The sequence below is a fragment of the Epinephelus moara genome, chromosome 9, assembly GCF_006386435.1.
Source record: "Epinephelus moara isolate mb chromosome 9, YSFRI_EMoa_1.0, whole genome shotgun sequence".
Lineage (NCBI taxonomy): Eukaryota > Metazoa > Chordata > Actinopteri > Perciformes > Serranidae > Epinephelus > Epinephelus moara.
Genome location: NC_065514.1, coordinates 20,060,361 through 20,081,394, shown reverse-complemented (window position 1 = coordinate 20,081,394; position 21,034 = coordinate 20,060,361). Strand labels below are relative to the sequence as shown.

The 21,034-nt window shown below is 44.3% G+C and overlaps 1 protein-coding gene across 2 annotated transcripts; it reads right to left on the bottom strand.

Moving 5' to 3' along the window:
* Window positions 1-1,281: 1,281 nt before the first annotated feature.
* setd1ba (SET domain containing 1B, histone lysine methyltransferase a) lies at window positions 1,282-19,582 on the bottom strand. Of its 2 annotated transcripts, none has more exons than XM_050053007.1 (18): window positions 19,467-19,582; window positions 16,962-17,113; window positions 16,606-16,704; window positions 16,037-16,307; window positions 14,995-15,116; window positions 13,328-14,431; window positions 9,941-10,690; window positions 8,692-8,865; window positions 8,495-8,582; window positions 8,179-8,387; window positions 8,028-8,100; window positions 7,551-7,934; window positions 6,165-7,456; window positions 5,642-5,809; window positions 5,404-5,529; window positions 4,291-4,410; window positions 3,395-3,532; window positions 1,282-3,305 (listed from the first exon to the last, which is right to left on the bottom strand). In XM_050053007.1, exons 2-18 carry the CDS (start codon window positions 17,097-17,099, stop codon window positions 3,132-3,134), a joined length of 5,430 nt encoding a protein of 1,809 aa, XP_049908964.1. In that variant the 5' UTR covers window positions 17,100-17,113; window positions 19,467-19,582; the 3' UTR covers window positions 1,282-3,131. The 2 variants fall into 2 exon arrangements, with proteins under 2 accessions (XP_049908964.1, XP_049908963.1); XM_050053006.1 differs by lacking the exon at window positions 19,467-19,582 and adding an exon at window positions 17,343-17,604.
* Between the last annotated feature and the right edge of the window lie 1,452 nt (window positions 19,583-21,034).

The following is a 21,034-nucleotide window of genomic DNA, read 5'->3' as shown; positions in this document are numbered from 1 at the left end:
CACATTACACATGAAAACCCTCCATTATACATATATTAAAAAAAAAACCAAATCAAATATGTACTGCTTACCTTTTCATTTTCATTTCACTTTGTCATGAGATTTTTTTTCAGAAATTTGTCTTGTGTCCCAAGACGTACATTGTTTTACATGAATACACATAAATATATACATGCTACAAATGCTAGGGCTTAGGTTTCATATCAGACACTTAATTCCCTACATCCTGGTGAATATTTATGCACCAATTTCTGCCTTTTCTGCATCAAGTTATGGTGTAAGTGTCTTAAATATATTTCTGGGAGGAACCAATGTTCATGTTCTAAATATTGAGGGGGACGTGTCCCCTGCGTTTCCCCCAGAATATACACCTATGAATCACACCGGACATTATGCAAAGTGGGTATGGTGGAAACAATTTATTGCTCCCTTTTGCATTCAGTGTTCGATACAGATACACTGAGGCCTACTCAAAACCCAAACTCTGATTTAGTAGACAACACACTGAAGAACTATAGAGTTTCTAGATCTGCTCAGTCGAGCCAGTGGGACTCTAAATCTTCTGTGTGATGGCAATAGAAGGAGGGGTCTGATGTAATATTACCAGCCAGAGACGCCATTATTTCAGTATACAGGTTGAAACATTGACTCAAGCATTTGGAGTTACTGGCTGTGTGAAACATACTGGCTGTGTGTGTGTGTGTGTTTTGTTGACAGTGAATCACATGACGAGGTCCTCGCTCAAAGCAGCCTGACACAGGCTCATTGTTTGGTCAGCTGCTGCCCACTGTTTCCATTCATGAAAAGTCATCATCACTGTGTGGGTTTACTTCAGATGATCATCCAGCGATAAATTAATCGACTTAAAGTATCTCCGGCATTGTTTGCTCCGCACCTGATGAATAAACAACCACTGTTTATGGATGTATGCAAAATTGCTTTATTTCCATGTTTTCCTTTTTCATACATTTGTTGTGTAATAAATAGACATGAGAAACAGGCTGATGCTTCAATCCCTTTTCCCATGCCGATTCTGCACCGTTTATTTTCTCCACACCGCAAACAACTTTTCATAGAATTTACAACAGAAAATAAAAAAAACAAAACAAAAAAAAAAACAAAAAACAAAGCTTGACACAAGCTGAATTTCCTGCTACCAGCTCATCGCTCACCTCATATGTTACATCTCTGAGCTGTGTTCGTGTAGCAAATCCCAGGGAACAAAAATATATATATATTTATATATATTTATATAATATTCACAGTTACAGTATTTACACATTTTTAGGATTACAAAGCAAAATGGGCAGAAAATGAAGACGTTTCTACAAGAAACAATCTTTCCAAAGGGAGGTGGTGACTTTTCCTGTACACAGTGGACCTTTTTTCTTTTAAATAAACAACCTTTAAACCCTCAGATTCCTTTTACAGATCCCTGAAAATATTTTAAATACTCAGTCTTTTGTTTTTTAAAAAAAAAGAGAGAGAAAGAGAAAGATGCATCTTAAAAGTGTTACCCCTGTGACGATAAAAAAGCTTTAGATCTTCTGTACAAGTAATCATCATATACAATATAAACATCACTGGTGAAAAAAAGAAACTCTCCATAATCCAACTGAATGAAAAGCAATGACTGACTTGGTCTTAATTGGGGGGGGGGGGGGGGGGGTGATGATTGGCTAAGAGGGGGCGTAAAGCGGAAGTGCAAGCCTCGAGTGCATTCACAAATATGTTTTCATCTTAATGAGTTTATAAAGAAAGAACAACCCTCGCAGAGAGGTCTGCTGGGTTGTAGAAACACTTCTGTTTCGCAGGAAACATCGAACACTGGTAGAGTTATTGAGTGTTGTAGTTGAAGACGACACAAACGTGATGAAGCGAACCCAAACATCTTCATCAACCACCCAAAATCGGCAGCAATTCTTTGCACATGCATGTCAACAGGCGAAAAAACCAACTCTTATGTCCGTCACCTGCCTGCTCAGGTGAAACAAACACAGTTACACATTCATATGGCACTTAAAAATGAGAAATAATTATCTCTTAATCAGCTGAAAACTTAGTTTGACAAGTCAAATGCTGCCCAGTGGATACAGACAGGGAACTGGTTGGATTTTTCTTGCTGTGCATGATTGGGCAGCCTTCTATGCTACGGCCTACAGGGGGCAGTGCACTCACATTCTCACACACACACACACACACACACACACACACACACACACACACACACACTAAGATATGTTGGATTCTCTCACACATTCACACACAAATATAGTGTCTTTGAAGAAACAAGCAAGGGAACCACCGAAACAAAACTGAGAAACACTGGAATATCATTAATACAAATTTAGTCATCTTTAACTTCTCTTTGTTTTTTGTTGTTGCATAAACTAATAGGAAGCAGCATGATCTGTCGCTGGCTGGTGAAAGCAGGCGTGATATCCAAATATTCTAGATTTTGTGGCAGGATTTAACCATTTTTGTTGCTTGAATTTTTTAATTTTTTCATCAGTTTGAGTTACTTCCAAGTGCAGAGGAGGTAGGAGCGAGAAAGCAGGATTGCAGTCCGGTTGGCGGGCCACGACACTCCGCAGTCATCCCATCTGCTCAGGTGCCAGAGAGGCGTTCTTTTTTTTTTTTTATCTGGCGGGCTTGTGCGTCTCATCAGTGTTAGTAAGCAGCTGATCATGTGATTCTGTGTTGTTGTTTTTTTTGTACCATGTGTGGTGTACGTAAAGCTTATGAGACAAAGGTGAGGAAAAAAAAAAGTGTAAAACTGTACAAAGCGAGACTCGACGTGGGAGGAGCCATGCTGAAATACTGTCCGACGTTGAGAGGAGGAAATGCTGCACCAACGAGTCAAGTGTTTAAGTTCTGGGTCACTGGCCGACATAAAAAAAATTATGCCTTTTTTTTTAAATTTCAAGAGCACCATAAATCGTAAACAATCTAGAGTTAAATATGTGAAAGGGGGCCGTACGGACGACGTGCAGGGTTTCTTCTCGCTCCAAAATAAAATCGTCCCTCTTCAGTTCCTCCTCGTCCGGAGTCTCAACGTGTGCGTGTCTGGGGAACTTGAATTCCAGGACAGCACGTTTCACACCCTGGAGAAGACTGACCTCACATGGACGTTAATTCAGAGTTCCCCTGCAGTTCTCTGCCCCACACAAACAGGGGATCTTCTCGTCCTCGATGGGGAACTTGTAGTCGTACGTGATCTCCTCGTTGACGTTGATGGGCTGTCTGGAGTAGATCACGATCTTCTTCTGAGACTCCACCGTGATCACCTTCGCATAACAGTTGGGCTGAAAGAAAAATATGTTGCTTTTAATCTTGTGTTGCTGTTTCGTATATGTGCTGCTTAAGCTTTCACATCATGAAGGTGTTGCCTTACATTGCAGCTGTGGTTGATGAAGCGGGCAAAGTTGCCACACTTGGTGGCGTCTATGATGGTGTCGTGGTCGACGCGGAACATGTAGCTGCTGCCGATGCCCTCCTCTTCGTATCGCTTCTCTCGCATGTCCGCAATCACCTGTCAATGGAGAGTTGTCACTTATTAGAGGGTCTGACAGCTTTGAGATGAAAGTAGTGGCTTTTTATGACACAAAAATCCACTGGGTCTCTACTTTAACCCCCTCGCTCATTAACCAAACACCCCATCTCGCTATCAGTCAACAACTATTTTCATGCTTGATTAACCTGTTGATTATTTTCTTGATTAACTGATTAGTTATTTGATCTGTAAAATGTCAGAAAATGGTGAAAAATGTTGATCAGTGTTTCCCAAAGACTAAGATAACGTCCTCAAATGTCTGGTTTTGTCCACAACCCTCTCATAGAAGAGTACAGAAACCAGGTCAAGTCAAAAGTTTCTGACTCCAGCTTTTGACTTTTTTTCTTTCTTAAAAATGAGTCAAACCAATTGATTATTAAATTACTTGGTGATTAATTTAATAGTTGACAACTAATCTATGAATCTACTTGGTTGTAACCCTCTGACACATGCTGTTACAGCAGTCCGACCAACATGTTTCAATGCAACCCCTAAAGTCTACATATAAACACGGTATAATCCATCTTGAATGCAATTATTCTCATCAAATATTTCTTCATTATCAATCAGTCTTGGTTTTCCTGAAAAGGAAAATGTGAAATACACATCTATATTTATGGCTATTAACAAACTTTGCGAGCCAGTTGAATGCAAGTAGATTGACTCATTTGTAAAAATGTCATCTTCCTTTATGTACGCACAGACAACCCAGTTCAAAAGAAACAACTGCCTCTCACCTGTCTGATGTTTTGTCCCACATACTCGATCACCATTTCATCTGCAGCGATGGGCTCCATGGCGAAAAGACCCCAGTCGTGGATGTGCGACTTGCAGAATCTGATCTTCTTCTTACGGAACTGAAAGAGTACAGGCAAACAAAGTGTCACTTCTAAGTATCTGGAAAGTTGATATTAAAGGAATACTTCACCCTCCAAATGAGCGTTTGTATGTCTTTTACTCACACCTTGTAACTGGGAATGTTTTAAGAAAATGTAGAATTCAAAAACGAAGACAATTCATCAAAAATCCTTTTACAAACTCTCACACAACTCATGCATGATAATCCAAGTCTCATAAATACAGTTGTACGCTCAGTACATCACAAACAGACAGACTTTCTAATGGGAAACTGAATTGAACGTGAAACGTAACTATGCTCACTTCAAAGCCAGACTCCATTGACAAAACCAGTAATTTTAACCTTGCTGAACACTGGAGCTGCTGGTCTATAGCTGCCTCAATTTGTTACTTTGTCTGTGTTATTGTGTAACTTTGGTGTTTTAAAAGGTTAGTCCAGATTCAAGTTACACAATAACACAAACTCATAACTAACTGGTCAAGGCAATGGTAGACCAGCAGCTTCCTTGTTCAGCATGGTAAAATTGCTGTTTTTGTCAATGGAGTCTGGCTTTGAAGAGAGCATTGATAAGTTTCACTTTAAATTAAGTTTCCTGTCAGAAAGGCATGTGATGTACTGAGCATACGACTGGATAAATGAGACTTGGATTATACTGCATGAGTTGTGTGAGAGTTTGGAAACAGATGTTTGACAAACACGGCCCTCTTTTACTCCAGTTCATCAAGACTTGTCTCCATTTTTGGATTCTTCGTTCACTGTGGAGGCATTTCTTCAGTGATTTAATGTAACTCAGGGTGTCTAATTAATATACAAATGATCACTTGGGGGGTGAAGTATTCCATTACAATACTTCATTAAAAAAAGACAGTGTAGGTACATTCAAGTGGCAAACCTCCTTTCAAAAGGTACAACTATCTTCTTGCTTAATCCTCTTTTTATTCATTGCAGGGTGAATAATACTGGCCACCGGAGCAAAGTTCAGTTCGTTTACCTTCAGCTGGTTAAATTTCAGCAGGTCACTGTCACATGCGAACGAGGATAGTAAACGTCTCTGCTCCGACCGCCGCTCCGAGCCAGCCCGGGTAGAGGCGTGGACCTGTGCAGGAATACTCATACCCTGCAGGGAGATGGTAGAGTTAGATGTGTTCACCCACAGCAGGTTGACATATATATATCACACCTATGATGTTTTACGTGCACTTTTTGCAGAATTTGAGCATCACGCTCACCTGTGTGTCGACCGGCGGCTCCTCTGACTGCAGCTTTGTGCTCTGAAGGTACTTTATCTTGTCCTTCTTGTCGATCTTGTAGTACCCCTCGCTACGCGCACAGCCGGTTATGTGGTCCCTCATGCCGTCGTCTCGTCTCTTTTTCTTTACTCCAGGGATGTTGGTAGGTGCAGGGAAGTCAAGGAGGAAACTGAAAAAATGAGGCCTTGGAGCACAGCTGAGATGCCATAACACCTCTAAGTTCATCAGATACTAAATAGCAGACAAAACAGTTCCTCATTTTCACCACCGGAGGGGGCTGCTATGTGACACACACACACACACACACACACACTACAAAACAACTATTAAAAAAGAAAGTAATACACTTAACATTTTTTAGAGTTATTTAACTGGGCTGATCATTTAAAATGATTTGTGGAGCACTTAGTAACTTTTGAACATCACAAACACACATTAAGATTATTATTATAGTATGCAACATTTGGTGTGAAACCACAGACGTTAAGCAGTAAAGGATATGAGGATGGTTGACCCAGAGCGTGTCGTTGAGCCAGTCATTGCCATTATCCTGCTGGAGCATCTTATCATACGTGATCTGCAGAAGCCGTATGTCTTCGTCATCTATGCCTTCGTTCCAGATGTCATACAGGATGGTCATCTCCTCAAACTCTGAGCGTGGGGTGAAGTACGGTCGGGGAGGCGAGGTGACAGGGGACAGGCTGCCCAGCAGCAGCTCTTCCCAGCCTCGCCGCGCCCTCCGCGGAGGCTTCACGACCACAGGTGGCTCTTCTTCATAGGGCAGGAAGCCGTCCTCAGTGGGCAGGACCGTCTGGGGCTTCACCTCTCCTTCCCGGAAGTCCAGGCTCGGGTGGTCGGGGGACTTGGCGGATATCGTTTCCGTGGATACATCGCCGAGATGTGTTTGGTGAGGAGGAGGGATGGACTCAGAGGATAGCTCCAAAGACTCGTCAGCTGCAGAGACAGCTGGCGTCTTTTTGACTTTGGGTCGTCCAGGTTTCCTCTTTGACGCTGCAGTATCTGATGGCACAGGGACGTCGACAGTGAGACAAGTGGGAAGATCTTCAGGGACACTGGCTGAATGCTCTGCGCCAGCTGACAGAGCCTGGTTAGGCAGAGCGCTGATGGGCGGCTCCTTAAAAACAGGTCTATCGTCCAGGCTCTCAGAGGATATTTTCCTATTAAGCGTCAGTGCTGCGGGGTCAGGGAAGACAGGGGTGAAGGTTAAGTCTCTTCCTGGAGTGCGGGGGACTCCAGCGCTAAGGACAGGGGACTGTGAAGGGTAGGAGAAGGGACTACCGGGGATGTGAGGGGAGCTGAGCAACAGGCTGCTGCCCGTCAGCGGGGCATCACTACCAGGTGTGATGGGAACAGTGTCCGTGCTCTGGGACTTGCCCAGACTTCGGGCACGCTCCATCAGGTCCCTGCCTGGCGTGCGGGGGATATCCTCATCTGTGGGGAGCCGGGGCCGCTGGGGGAGCTCAGGCAGGGGACCAGGGGGTGGATGAAGGAGGGAACGACCTTCTACTGCCGGGTGAGGAGGGAGGGGGAGGTGCATTAAAGATGCAGAGGCAGATTTGGGGACAGGTGTGTTTGCATCTACGTGGGGTGGGATTAATCGCCCGGGGGTGCAGGGTACTTCCTCAGGCTCTGCTTTACCTTTGGCTTTTGTGTCCTGGTCGCTGTCGGGCAGGGCACCTGTGGGAGTGGGTGGCCGAAGGTTCGCTACATGCTCCTGAGGTTCGGACTTCACTACAGGAACGCTGCCGTCTACGCTGATGTCTCGCTCTTTGACTGCAAGACAAGAAAATAATTTAATATCTGACATACTGCAAAATCATAAATACCTTTGTTGACATGTTTGAGCTGAGTAACAGCAGACACTCACGTGGGAGGCCTTTGGGTGATGGCGGCTTCGGATGCTCCATCACCTCCTCCTCAGGACTTGGAGGTCTGCGTTTGAGCTTGCTGCTCGGCTCCTCTCTGCTCCTCTGCTCCTCCTTGTCCTCTGGGACCGGTCGCGCAGGTGGGCTCGGTGCCACGGTCTCTGCCTGTGCATCCTCTTCATCCGAAGACGAAGATGAAGAGGATGAAGAGGACGAGGTGGTCATGGCCACTTTGCCTTCGGCCTCCACATCTTGTGCCATTGCATCCTCTTCCTTTTCTTCCTCCTCATCCCCTTCCTCTTCCGAGCTCATCTCGTACTCTGAGGAGTCTGAACTTGCTGCTGAAGAGTCTGAGCTGCTCTTGGAGGAAGATGAACTCTCAGCTTCTGCAAGACATGGGGGAAAAATGATGAACTACAGGAAACAGACAGAAAGAAACAACCAACTGTTGCGTTTTTATATTTAAATATTTAAAGTACCGTCATCAGATGAATCTGAGGAAGCGCTCTCGCTGGATGAGTCTTCATCATCACCCTCCTCATCGCCACTCTCCTAAGAAATAATATGAGATCATAAAAATGTGTACAAAACACTATGTAAACAATCCAACAGATTTTTGGGACGGCTTACTTTGCCTGATGACAGCCTATCTGCAGCCTCTGTCTCATCAGGCTCCTCCCTGTCAGACAACGACTCCTCTTCCTTTTCTGACGTGTCCACCTCCTCCTCGCCCTCGCTGTCCAGTTCAAGTGGCCGGGAGTGCCGTCGCTTTGCAGATGCACTGTCGGCATCCATTTTGGAATCGTCCGACGGGAGCTCGGCTGGGTCTCGATCCCGGTCTGACAGGAATAAACCACGAGATAAATTAGCTACCGACAATTTCATGACACCAGGAAGAAGAAGAGAGGATAGCAAGTGTTGATGTGTCGACCAAAGAGAGAGTTACCTTCATCCTCCAGGTCGTCATCCACTGGAGTGGATGGTCGCGCTCGTTTGTTGTCCCCTGCAGCTGCAGCCTCAGGCTTTCGTTTGACCTGAACACAACAAACAACAATTTAACACCAACAGGCGGTGCAAGTTGTCGAAGAAAAAACAAACTTCCTCCTTGTCCATGTGTACTAAAAGGCACATTTCAAGGCGTACCTTGAAGGAGGGCAGGCGGATGGCTCCTCGCAGACCGATTCCCAGGCCCATTCCCTCGTAGCCCAGTCCCTCGCCTTTGTTCCAGTTCTCCAGCAGACTTGAACCCATTGTCTCTTTGGGTTTGGGTCTTTCTTCTTCCTTTCCCTCCGCACCCTTCACTGGAGTCAAAGACGCCTGGGGAGAAAAAGAATAGTTACTGTATAAACCTTGTAATTTAACTGAAGAATATAATTTTATATATAATTTTATACATTTTTGTGACTGGATTCAGTCGACAGATCAATTTCCATGAACCACACATTGCTTCAGATATAAATGCAACTTAAGATTATTTTATAATAAGTTGATTATTTTCCCAGCTGATTCTAAAGGAGACACTGTTAACTTACTTGTTTTGACTGATCAACAGTCCAAAACCCAAAGGTGGTCAATTCAGATACAAAGATATAAAACAGAGAAAAGCAACAGAGTCTCCCAACTGAGAATGTGGCACCAGTGAATATTTGGCATTTTATTTTGATAAATGATTCCAACAATCAATTGATCATCCAAATTGCTGTTTAATTTACATGATTAATTGGGTAATCTTCAGCACTATTTAATCACAGCAACACAGCCACCATCTGTTTACAACATCACCTTTTTGCCAACATTTTTTCCAGAATTATCAGCTGATGTTTTTAAGGTATTTCTTAAAATATTATATTTATGACTGATGTAAGATTCTTTGCGGATGTCGGATTGGTTAGGAAAAAAAAGCATGCGCTTCATAGAGAGGTCGTTTTAATGACTCTTTTTTTAATAATCTGCAAAATAAAACATGCTTTGATTGATGAATTGAGTTTATCATGAACCATTTGAGCTTCAATTGATGGCTTCTATGTAATTATATCATATAATATTGACTCTATTAGACTGTTTTGCCAATTTATTTAACAGGAGGTTTGAACGAGTATATTTTTCCCCACAAATATTGTGCATATCTGGAGAATTAAAGTTGGGCAATACAGAGAAAATCAAATATCACAATATTTTTTACCAAATACCTCGATATCAATATGCTTTTCAGAAAATGTATACACAATTATATTTTTTTTTAAAAACATCAGTAATGTGTAGATAATGATTAAGTGGGTAAAAGCAAATAATAGACCAGCTTCAACAGTCTGGTAAGTTCAGAAAATTACATCACTTTACTGTAATTCAGCCTTTAAAACCAGAAAAATCTATCTGTGATATTTTGACTTACCTTTGCTGAGCGCTCCTTCTTCTCCCACCAGTCATCAAAGGCTCTAAAAGCCACCACCTCCACCATTTTGCGGTTCAGGTCCCTCTTCATGATGGCCTTCAGCTCCTTGACAATGACCAGCAGCACACCCTCAACAGTGGCCTTGTGGGGATCCTCCTTTTTCGTCTCATATCCAGGAGGAGGAACAGTAGGGTTGAACTTTGGTATACTGGGATGCTGCCATTGTTGTCCGGGTGCTGCTGCGCCACCAGCGGGCGTAGCACCCATAGACAGAGGCGCATAGGGTCCCCCGAATGGCCCAGACGCACCACCATCCATAAAATGTGGATAAGGATAGGGCCCTCTGGTCTGAGCGTAGCGACTCAGCATCTGCTGCTGCATCTGGAAGGACATGGGAACAGAGCTCCACTGTTCCCACCGCAAGCAGTTCATCAGCTCCATTTGCACCAGCGGCACCATGCTATGAGGGTAGGGACCCATGGGTGGCAGCATATGGTGAGGCACTGCAGGGTGACCGGCCAGGTGGGGGTGTCCCGTGACGGCAGAGTGAGCGGCCAGGTGGTGATGCGAAATCGGGAAGCCGGCCTGGTGCGGGAGAGGGGGGAAGCCGGGAGGAGGGATGGTAATGGTCTGCATCGGGGACACAGCAGAGTTTATGACGATGCCCTTGCCACAGTCGCCGCTGGTGATCGGAGTCCCGGGCATCTCGTCGTCAGAGATTTCCATGTCTTCTCCTGACGACTGTTGACCCTGCGCGTAAAGGGGACAGGGAAGGTCAACATCCATTTTTCACAAGATACACAAGTACAATAATTTGCTCTTTTCATCTCCATGACAACTGAGCAATCACCATCATCTCATGAAGACCTTGGGATGAGGTCGAAAAGCTAAGGACAAAGCTAGTAAGCGGACCTTGAGGTAGGATTGCCAACCTGCCCCTTTAGCTTTAACAAGTGTTGTAGCCAAGACCACCTTAACTGAGACCAAGTCATGACCAAGACCAGTGTATCAAGACCAAGACAAGACCAGTGCTTTTCCCACTTCTGTGTACAGGGAACATGCAAACCATAAGAACTTCTGAAATTGATCTCAAAGATCCTCATTCCCATTAAAGTTCATCCATAAAAAATAAATAAAATCCCTCTTTGTTCATCTCTTTTATTGCTTTACTGTATTTGCATATGTATAAGTGAAGCATGAGAAATATCTTGATAAAATAATTCAAATGCATTGCAGAGAGATTTTGTATATTGGATTATTCCTTTGTTTTTTATGAGCAAACAAATACAAACACTAAGGAGCAGAAATCAACTTAACCATCTTCATTCCAGGGTTCATACAGCTTCAGGCAAGTTTTGAAGACTATTTTAAAGCCGATCAGAATGAAAATTAAGACCATTTTTTCACTGATGAGCCGACATCAGTTACTTAAGGTTAGGGTTACTGAAACATAAAACATGATTTTTTTGTCTCGAGGCAAAGATGAGAGTCGAACAGACCTGGGAAATACCTGACGTTTGTTGGGAAGTCTCATTCTGCATGTGGGATTCCACTGCCTTGATTCCCATCGTGCCAAGTTTGAAAGAACCTCTCATGCCATGCCGCAAAATCAGATAATTAGATAGTCGATTTTCATGGAATTTGCACTTCCCTTTGTCGAGAGGACAGTTTCTGCTCTGAGCATCCCAGCTGGGAAAATATATGCGTGATGTTGATTCTGCTATCCAGATCTGTGTGATGTTAATGCGAAAGGCATTCAATAAATTGTTATTTAAAAATAACAATTCAAAGGATTGCCATTTTCTGAAGCCTTATCTTAAGATTACTGAATTCAATACCTTTTAGAACTTGTTAAGGATCTGCGGGAACCTCGTATTCAACACTTTTTTGCACAAGCAATTCAGTGATTCCCCCGCAGTTGTGGTCTTACAAGCATTCTTAAAATAAAATCCTGTGTCCTCTGTCCGAGACTGAGGCAAGACTGAGAAAAATGAGGTCAAGTCTAAGACGCGACAGAGATATTAAAAAGCAGTCTTGGTCTTGGGACCAGGAGTGATCTTGAGCACTACAACACTGGCATTAATTATGGGCATAGTCTGACATTTTGTAAGTTTAAACCAGGAAATATCTGAGCAAGGAATAAGTAAACAATATCTCCACTCAATAACAATCTGCAGTACCATGTGCTGTGGACACATTGTCGTCAGTACCAAAAAGCGTACTTTTAATAGTCAGTGAATCATTCAAAATAAGAGCAACAGATGATCTCAGTGCTGATCTGAGGTCAAAGTTTTGTATTCACACTCGCACAGTCAAACACAGCTGACCCATGTCGTTGGTCAGCGTGTTTCCAAATAGAGCTGTTTGCTTTAGGCTTCAAACTCTTCGCTCTTAAAACCACAGCGCAAAATGTGAGCATGAGACTTGTGCCGTCAAACACACCAGCTCTGAGTCCTCCTCCCTGCTGTTTATTATCATAAAAGGATTTCTGTCACAAGTGCTGCAGGAGTGAAACTATGGAGAGTAAACTGAGCAAGGGGAGTGGCGTCGTTATCCAAATGACCTGTTTGCAGTGCTTGCTTTGTGTTAACTTGAAATGCGAGACAGGAGACGCTGCGGCCAATCCTGACTGTCAGGCTCGGCAGAACCAGGAAGTGTGGTGCTGAATGGGGCTAACTGCCAAATTGTGTTTTCCTCCTTGCAAGCGTGTGGTGAGTGTTAGAAAGAGGAAACAAGAGTGTTCAATTCCCCAACAGCAGAGCGGCTCTTATTTCTCCTTTCAAAGCACAGCGCCGAGTGTAGAAATACAGCAACACAGGCCAGATGGTGTTACTATGACTTCAAACAAGGAGATCAGCTTCATATGAATGTGAAGGTATTTGTAAAGCTGTGGGTTATGTTGAAAACTTTTCATTCATAACTTATGTCAACTGGATTGTTAACATTTATTATACGCAGATTCTGAGACTATTTTGCTAACAAATACGCCTTTTTCAGGGTACAAACTCTGCTTATTAGTCATTTAAATTTGCTCTTTGAATCAAAATGAACACGGCAGCAGTCAATTGAAAAGGCAAACACCTTTTTTGTGGTGCCTTCATACAACGACTGTTTGCTTTACAAGGTACAATGAAACAAAAGGGAAAGTTTACTACTACCATCATGCACTGAAACTAGACCTCACTTCCTGTGTCCTCAGTGTAACTGTCACAGCTGTGAGTAAACAGCAGCACCGTGCTACTATCATCTAATTAAGACTATCAACATGAGCTTTAGCGACATTTGGAGCCCCGGGGTGCTGTCACTTAACACACTGTAATATGCACGTAATTCTTTTACATATAAACACAAGTTTCACGCAAATACAAAAAAACAAATCTGCCTTACCGTGTCCATTTTATCAGTGGGAGTGTGGCCTCGAAAATGTCCATCTTTGAGGTCACTGTTGCTCATCTTCTCCTGCACAGGAGAAGTGATTCTCTTGATCAGCGAGGCAGTTCCGGGTATCGGCTCTTCATCTTCCGAGTCTGGCAGTGGGGTCGGACTGATGTCCTCCAAGCCCGTGCTGGAGGGACGGGAGTTCTGCTGGCCGCCTTGGGAGCCACTTGTGTAAGGGGGAATTGGGGATAGCTGAGAGGACGAGGAGGAGATGGGACTCCCCTCCATTCGCACCTCAGTGTCCGAGTCTCGCTCCTCCAGGAACGGCAGCAGTTTTGTCCTTTTCCCCTTGAGGAGCATCTCAATGCGGGAATCCAGGCTATTGCGCTCTGGATCGAGTGTGGGGGAGCCAGGTGAGGGGCAGTGCTCTGGGGTTTGGGGAGGAGGGGTGGTCGGATGGGGCACGGGCTCCGGCGGGGGCTCTGGGATCGGAGGAGTTTCTGGTCTCTCCTTGACGGGTAAAAAGTCAGTGGCCGCTGCCAGAGGCGGCTGCGGTGGTCGGAGGTACTCACCCTCCCTTTGGGCTGGGTGATGGAAAGCAGGATCTGACGGGGGGAACGCGGGGGGCAAAGGAGCCTGGTAGGGCGAGAAGGCGGACTTGAAGTTGGGCGTAGCAGGGGGAGGCGCTGTGTAGGTGTAGGAAGGGGTGGAAGGTGGAGGTTCAGGTGGGGTGAGTTGGTGCTGTTTGAAGGGAGCTTGTTCAGACGTCGTACTTCGGTACATGTTGCTGCGGTACTGAGGCCTCTCCGGTCTGCGGTTGTACGCGTCCTGGAACTTACTCTCGTGTCTGCGAGATTTGTAACCTCCGGAGCTCTCGGCACGGCTGGACTGGTACGCCGGCGTGGACTGCCGACTGGAGAAATTGGAGTCTTGAGAGTAGGGTGTACCAGTCTGCCGTGGGGTATGAGGGGTTCCCTGGGACTGGGGTGTGTCCTGCCTTAGGCTGGAGTAGCCCGTCTCCAGGGACAGTGGAGTGGTAGAGCTGCTGGGTGGCAATGTTCCTCCAACAGCTGACACGCCGCTCTCCGACAACCTGCGGATGGGCTCGCAGGCCTTAGAGGAGACAAACAGGATCAGGATGAATCAAGGTGTCACAGGAAACATTCACAGAAACCTCTACCATCACAACTAAAAATTAAAAAAGTCTCCAGGTGTCACTTGGAGGCTACTGTATATAAATTAAGTCGTTTAAGTAGTTGGATGATTTTCGCCAAATGACCAACAGTGTACACCTGCACCTAAAAACAGCAGCTAGTGGATCGAGTATCTAGGCACAACGCCTGGGGGATCTCGTGCTACGAGGCTAAAGTGCACATTTCAGTGGCTTTGTGATTTCAGTCCACAGGCGAGGGTCTGGATAACATTTCCTCTGCGCTACTCCACCACCTGCTGCACTGATAACACGGATCACAGATAAGGATGTCAGCTCAGATTGGTAAATTATTTCTACAAAGTAACACTACAATTCAGAAATCGGCAGTCTGACCTTGGGAAAAACCAGCAGGGACTGGACTAAACTATATCACTATCTAGCTCCCACTGCCATAGTTAAGGGAACGATTTATAATAAACTCATGAACAAAAATTTTTTTGCATATTGTTAGAAGAGATTTTACCAGCAAGGCTTCTGCCAGGATACGAGGGGAAACTTCTCTGGCCTCCTCTCCGCCGACAGGCAGGGTCTGCGGAGTGTAGGTGCCATTCATCAGGAGCTGGAAGTACCGAAGGCGATTTTCACCTGCAGAACGATAAACACGTGTGGGTCTGATGCCAAGTCTATAAAGCAGGCTTAATGCCAGCAGGATTTATTAAAACTAATCTGGCAGTTTATGCAAAATGTAAACATTTGTAGATACACATAAGCAGTTTCATTTCTGAGTACACACTTCCCAATTATTTACAGTAGGAGCATCACAAACTATATATTTTGTTTTAATGCCTATATATGAACTGCAAACTGTAAAGCTAATCTGGGATGTTATGTAAAATACATACAGTAGATTTTATAATATAGTAGCTCAGACATGTCTTAATAGATCTGACATATCATACACAAAATGCAACACTTATTTTAATTCTCATAAAGAATTAGCATTTTATTTACTTAAAAAATGTGGGAATAATCCAAGAGAATAGCACATGTGTAGCCAGTAATAAACTGCAATTATTTCACTGATTAAATAAACACAGACTGCCAGTCAAATAATAAATACTTGTCTCAAGAGGAATTAAAGTTGCAGTTCTGCATGAGTCACAAGCAACAGCAGCAGACTGAATGTTAACAGTGTTAGGAAGTGAAAAACTAACTCAAATCTAAGTGATTTCATTCAAATGCGACTCAACAGAGACCGTGCGAAAGGGGAGAGGACTCTGACAGATTCGTTTGTGTTTGTTTACAGGTCTGAAATTATGCACAGTGGGAGTACACAGCACCCTCAGCTCAGGGCTTGTGGGAGCAGGCGTACATTCAATGAAATTCAATTATCCCACGTTACCAAGCAACGCACGTAAATGTACACACGTGACTGCTGTCCTACCAATAACTCAAAACAAGGCAACGTTTCACTCCGAGGACACGTTGGGCTCGTGCAGCAGGCTCGGATCGTGCGTAAATGTAGGTTACGCGTCTTTTCCTCAAATGACTGAATCACTGTTTACCTTTCGGGTCCAGCTCCACGTGGATGAAGTTTCCCATAACAGACGTCTTGTGCAGCGACTGCACGGCCACTTTGGCGGCTTTCACCGTCTCAAAAACAACTTTGGCTATTCCCAGGTGCTTTTTGTTCTTCGGGTTGTACAAGATCTCGACCTGCTCGATCTCCCCGAATTTCTTGCACATGTCGGTGAGAAATCCTTCCCTGATATTGTCATTGAGCCTGGCGAATGTCACCTCCTTTGGAGGCACGGGGCCGATGTAGCACTCATCGATCTGGAGGGAGAATGAGAGGGATATCGTTATAAAGGTGCTGTCGGGTGAATGCTGCAGCGTGTGGGGTCATTTCTGACAGCTGTGATAAGAACAACAGAGCCGGAGTGTTTGCGATTAACATGCAAATCCAGTCAGCCCTCTGGCATCAGAGTAATGCATGTTATTTGGGTTTTAACAGCCCCTCTGATATCATAACTTCACTCCACATCCCGAAGATGAGTGAAGGGGGTGTGTCTGCAACTTTTGACAGCCCCCGTTTTCCACATGGACAAAGCTGGCATCCTGTCAGAGGAGATACCTTAAATTTGGGCACCGGTAGATCCGTCTCTTTGTACTTTGTCCAGAGACGACCGATCCTCGGATCCCGGACGATTTCCACCGGTGCAATCCCAGGGTTCTGCAGGAGAAGAGGGGGACACACAACACTTGTTATCCATCCCATTCACAACTTCACTCGGCCAGAACTTGTTGCAAAGTAGTTTCACACGGTGGTGGGTTAAAATGAACACCTCCACCACGCCGTGTAAGATGCTGAGACATGCCCGTGGCCGGCCACGACAACACAGCCACATTGTAACCTATCATGGAGGTCGGCTACTCGGTTACTATTGTAGCCGTGTAGCCGTGTAGCCGCGTCACACACGGTCCACTTACGGGCATACTGAAAGTCTGTCCATCGTAGCGATACAGTTTGTGTGGTCCCTTCTTCAGCGCCGGGTCGATGATCAACTTGTAACTTCTCCAGTGGTGACTCCGCTTCTCCGCCGAGCCGCAAACGGGATGACTGTCCATGCCGTTCGCCAAACCTGAAACGACAGGCAGCGACAAGGAGAGGAGAGCTATCGTGAGGCAACGCTAAACACGGTCCCGTTACCAGCCCCCAACACTTTAAAACAGCCAAACGGTACAGATGCATGACTTTGGTGGCGGGGGGAACCCAGGGGAGAGCGAAAACGGGATCTATAGCGTAGATCCCAGTTACGGAAAACAGGCATTAGGAGGGCTGGAGAAAGAGGAAAAAAAGAACAAGCTTACTTGAACTCTGCTTTCTGCCATGGTCTTCGTTCAATCTGTTTCTCTCCCCTGGCTTGGACATGGTTCGTCCGATCGAGTGATTTTTCTTTAATTGATGAAAAGACGGAATCGCTCTCCTTTCGCCGCTTACATTACATGATTTAGCTTGAAGAATACTGCCTCCTTTTCGGCGAGAGCCAACACATATTGTGTGCCTCTGGTCTGTAGCTTCTGTCTCTCCCACAATACACCGCTAGGCTTGCCCACCTCCGATGCTAGCCGCACTTTCGCTACAAACTTATTTGTATCTGCTGGATATTTACTAACGATATCGCCGTATAATAAATTACTATAATTTTAAACGACTGAAACGGCAACGTTTGTATGTGTACATTATATTACTATAACCCTGGTGACAGCTTTGTGTCGCTAAACCTCTAAATCATTTTGTGTGGAATCTGCGGATTGCATTTACCCAAATGGCAAACACAAGCTAGACACAGGGGGCAATATCTTCTAAACTGTCACTGAAGGCTATTAAAATGTGGTTTTTCGTGTGTGTACATACGTGTCGTCGTTTTCCAATTCAAACATGTCGAGCCATATTTGAAAAGCAAATAACTCCGCTGCTGTAGAGCTAGTTGTTGACTGCTAATGTGAAATGTCTCACAGAGGAGTGAGTGTAAAACGAAACTCGGTTGATAAAAAGCCTGAATTTAGCATTCATGCTAATGCTAACAGCCGTTGGAACGCGGAGGTTTGTTGCATCTCTTTCTGTCAGTTGGGCTAATCAACACCAACAAACTAGTGCCAACCGTTGTGCTGGATGTCGTTTAAGTGTTAAACAACCGCGGAGCTTTTAATAATATTTAATTTTTTAAACATTTAACATTTGCCGTTTTTATTATATTTGTGTATATTGTCGACTTAAGTGGATTTTGCTTGACATTGCCTGGTGTTTTGCAGTGCTCGGGCAATTGGCTGGTTAACAGCGGCAGCTCGGTGGGCCAATCAGAGCGCAGCAGCAGAGGAGCTGTCTGCTATTAGAGGCACGGCTCAGGAGTCCTTCAACAGAGAGCAGAGAGAGGGGGCCGAGCGCTCTCGGCAGCCATTTTCCTAAAACAGGACTCAATGGCCTATATGGGTTTCCTTTGTTCCAAAAGGGATCTTACACTTGATTTCCTCATCTCTCACGGACTATGATAAAACTATGATTCCTCCTTTTAAAGGATTGAGAAGAAGGAAGAGAATGTGCTGGATGTAATACCCTGTGACATCTTGAGCCTTTTTTCCTCTGCCTGGAATCCATCTTTGTCTTAACTAGGTCATGGCACACCCATATAATAGTATTTATATTTCTTAAGTGAAAAGAAACCAAATGTTGTGAATAAACAGCTGTATGATTTTGGAGATGTTACATTAAGGGGGAAAACACAGTTAAAGTGACAAAGTGTAGTGTCTGACTGTTGGCATTGCACTTATGGCCTTGTATGAGTAGCAATAAGTAAGTTAAACTCTTTTATAATCATTTTGGTATTTAAGTAAATGTAAAAATGTGAGGCATGCAGTTACTGTTATTAAAACGTGTTTACTGTCAATTTATTTATTGAGCTATCATCAATTTTGGCATCTGTTACAGACAACTTTATTCAATATGTTCACTGCATGCTGACATATAAATATACAGCCTATACAGTCCAGATTATATACATGTATATATGCCACTGCTCCTCAGCTGATACAGAGAGCAGGCCATGGGTAACTAATGGCCTTTTGCAAAATAGTTTATTATGCTGCCTGTATTTCTGACTGTTGATTGATAACCTATTCACGTTGATTAATGACTTTAAACACTTTCCTCTCACAACAGCAACGCTTAACATCCTGGTGGCTTGTGTTGTACCCTGCCTACAACTGTGGAGACAACTTCAAGCACGGTTAGGTTTGTGCTGTCCAATTGCCATTTAAGAACCAAACGCGTCCAAAGTGTAATCATCGGCTTGACCTTGCTTCAAGGGCATATTTAAATGTCTTAAGAAGCACGGTCAGGCAGCTTTTGTTACAGTTTCTACAACGTGGAAAAAAAAAATTAGACTGCAAAGAGGAAACAGATGGAGGGAAAACTCTTAGGGTGAAAATATTTACCTCAGTACTTTGGTGAAATGCAGTTAACAGGCCTAAACGCAGGGGCAGGAGGAATGTTTTCAGCTCCATCTTCGGATCCTCTAATAATGGCATTAATAAGGGGTGGGATAGCGTCTCCTGCAAAGAAAGGAATCCATTAGCACGAAAGATAGAGAGCTCTTTTGAAAACTTTTTTTTTTGATCAGTGCTAGGCATTGCCTCTCAGCCAGCGAATATGCATCTTCAAGCATCATCTGTGTGGGCAATATGCAAACCATCTCCTCTCTCTCCTTGAAGACAGGATTGCAGTCAAGTATAACCTCGACATTTCTAACTGAGCTACATCAAATAAAACCCACAAGGAAATGTTGTGTTTGAAAGGTAATGGATTTTGAGCTATTTCACTTCATTTTTGCCAGTTTATATGTCTACATGTATACTTGTTCTAACAGAGGACAGACAACACGAACATTAATTAATTGTGGTTAAAACGTTACCAGCAAAACTATATTGACTTTTGTTAAATTTAACTGCATATTTTTTATCTCTTTGATTGATAGTGCAAACTTACAGTTAGGATTCAAAACATGTAATCCAAGCTTTAAACGAGCAAAAGAATCTTATTGGGAGAGAAATCTTGTAAATGTATCTGCTTCCCTTTGTCCAAAAGAGACGTTTTGGTGACAGACTGTATAGGCTACACTTGCTCAATGGTTTCTCTGCTGTTCTCTTGTCTCAAAATGGCTTCTTTACAGACAAAGGAGAGCACTGTGCTGTGAAATGTTGCTGCGCCATAACTGGGAGAGGCTCGTGCGCTCGGTGAGACAGCCTCGCTCTCGGGGACATTTTTCTCCGTGATACAACAAGGAAATCTCCACACCGACCGACACTGGGGTGATTTTTTTTGTACTCGAATGGGTGTATATTTATCAAGAAGTAAAATACAAGAAGTCGACGGTGCGTGAAAAGGAAGGAAACGTTATAATAAAGTGGCGCGTTCAGGCTGTCGGTTGCTGGGCTGACTCGCCCTGGCAACGGCAGTAATCCGAGAGCTCTGGACGGTTGCCATGAGAGCTCGAGTGTGTTGTTGCAACCCCCCACACTGCCATATAAGGTCATCAGGAATCCTCTGCAGCAGCCCTGTTGTTTTGTATATGGGTGAAAATAACACGGGGTGCTTCGGGCTTTTACGCGTGCACTCTGGCTCGAGACAAAGACCGGCGGATCACTGGCATTTCAAGTGCTGCACATCAGATAAAAGTAATAAGATACGATTATATCTTTTGGTCGGTACAGAATTTAAAAGTAGAAGTGGCCGTAGTGGTGGTGGGTGTCTATTTTTTGTGTGGCCACATTGGTGCCATTTTACGCACACTATTTTTTAATGTGTGAGCGTGCGTAAAGTGTAGTGCTTATACTATGAGAACACACAAAGCTGCAGTCGGTATGTCAGAGGCCTGTTTTTTCTTGTTATCCACTCCTAGCTCGGGCTGCCAAGTGCGCGCGTTCCTCCATTTGCAGGTCACGAGGCTGCAGACAGCATTCCTCTCTGTCCTCTGTCCAAACCCTGCTTTCCAGACCCCCACCCC

Bases quoted from the DNA above. Each gene is read 5' to 3' on its own strand.
- setd1ba (XM_050053006.1), bottom strand. From the start codon at position 17,403: ATGTCCAAGCCAGGGGAGAGAAACAGATTGAACGAAGACCATGGCAGA. The intron at 7,457-7,550 runs GTGAGTGTCTGC...CTTGTCTTGCAG, and splicing joins ATCACCCAAAGGCCTCCCAC to TCAAAGAGCGAGACATCAGC. The intron at 5,530-5,641 runs GTGAGCGTGATG...ATCTCCCTGCAG, and splicing joins AGCCGCCGGTCGACACACAG to GGTATGAGTATTCCTGCACA.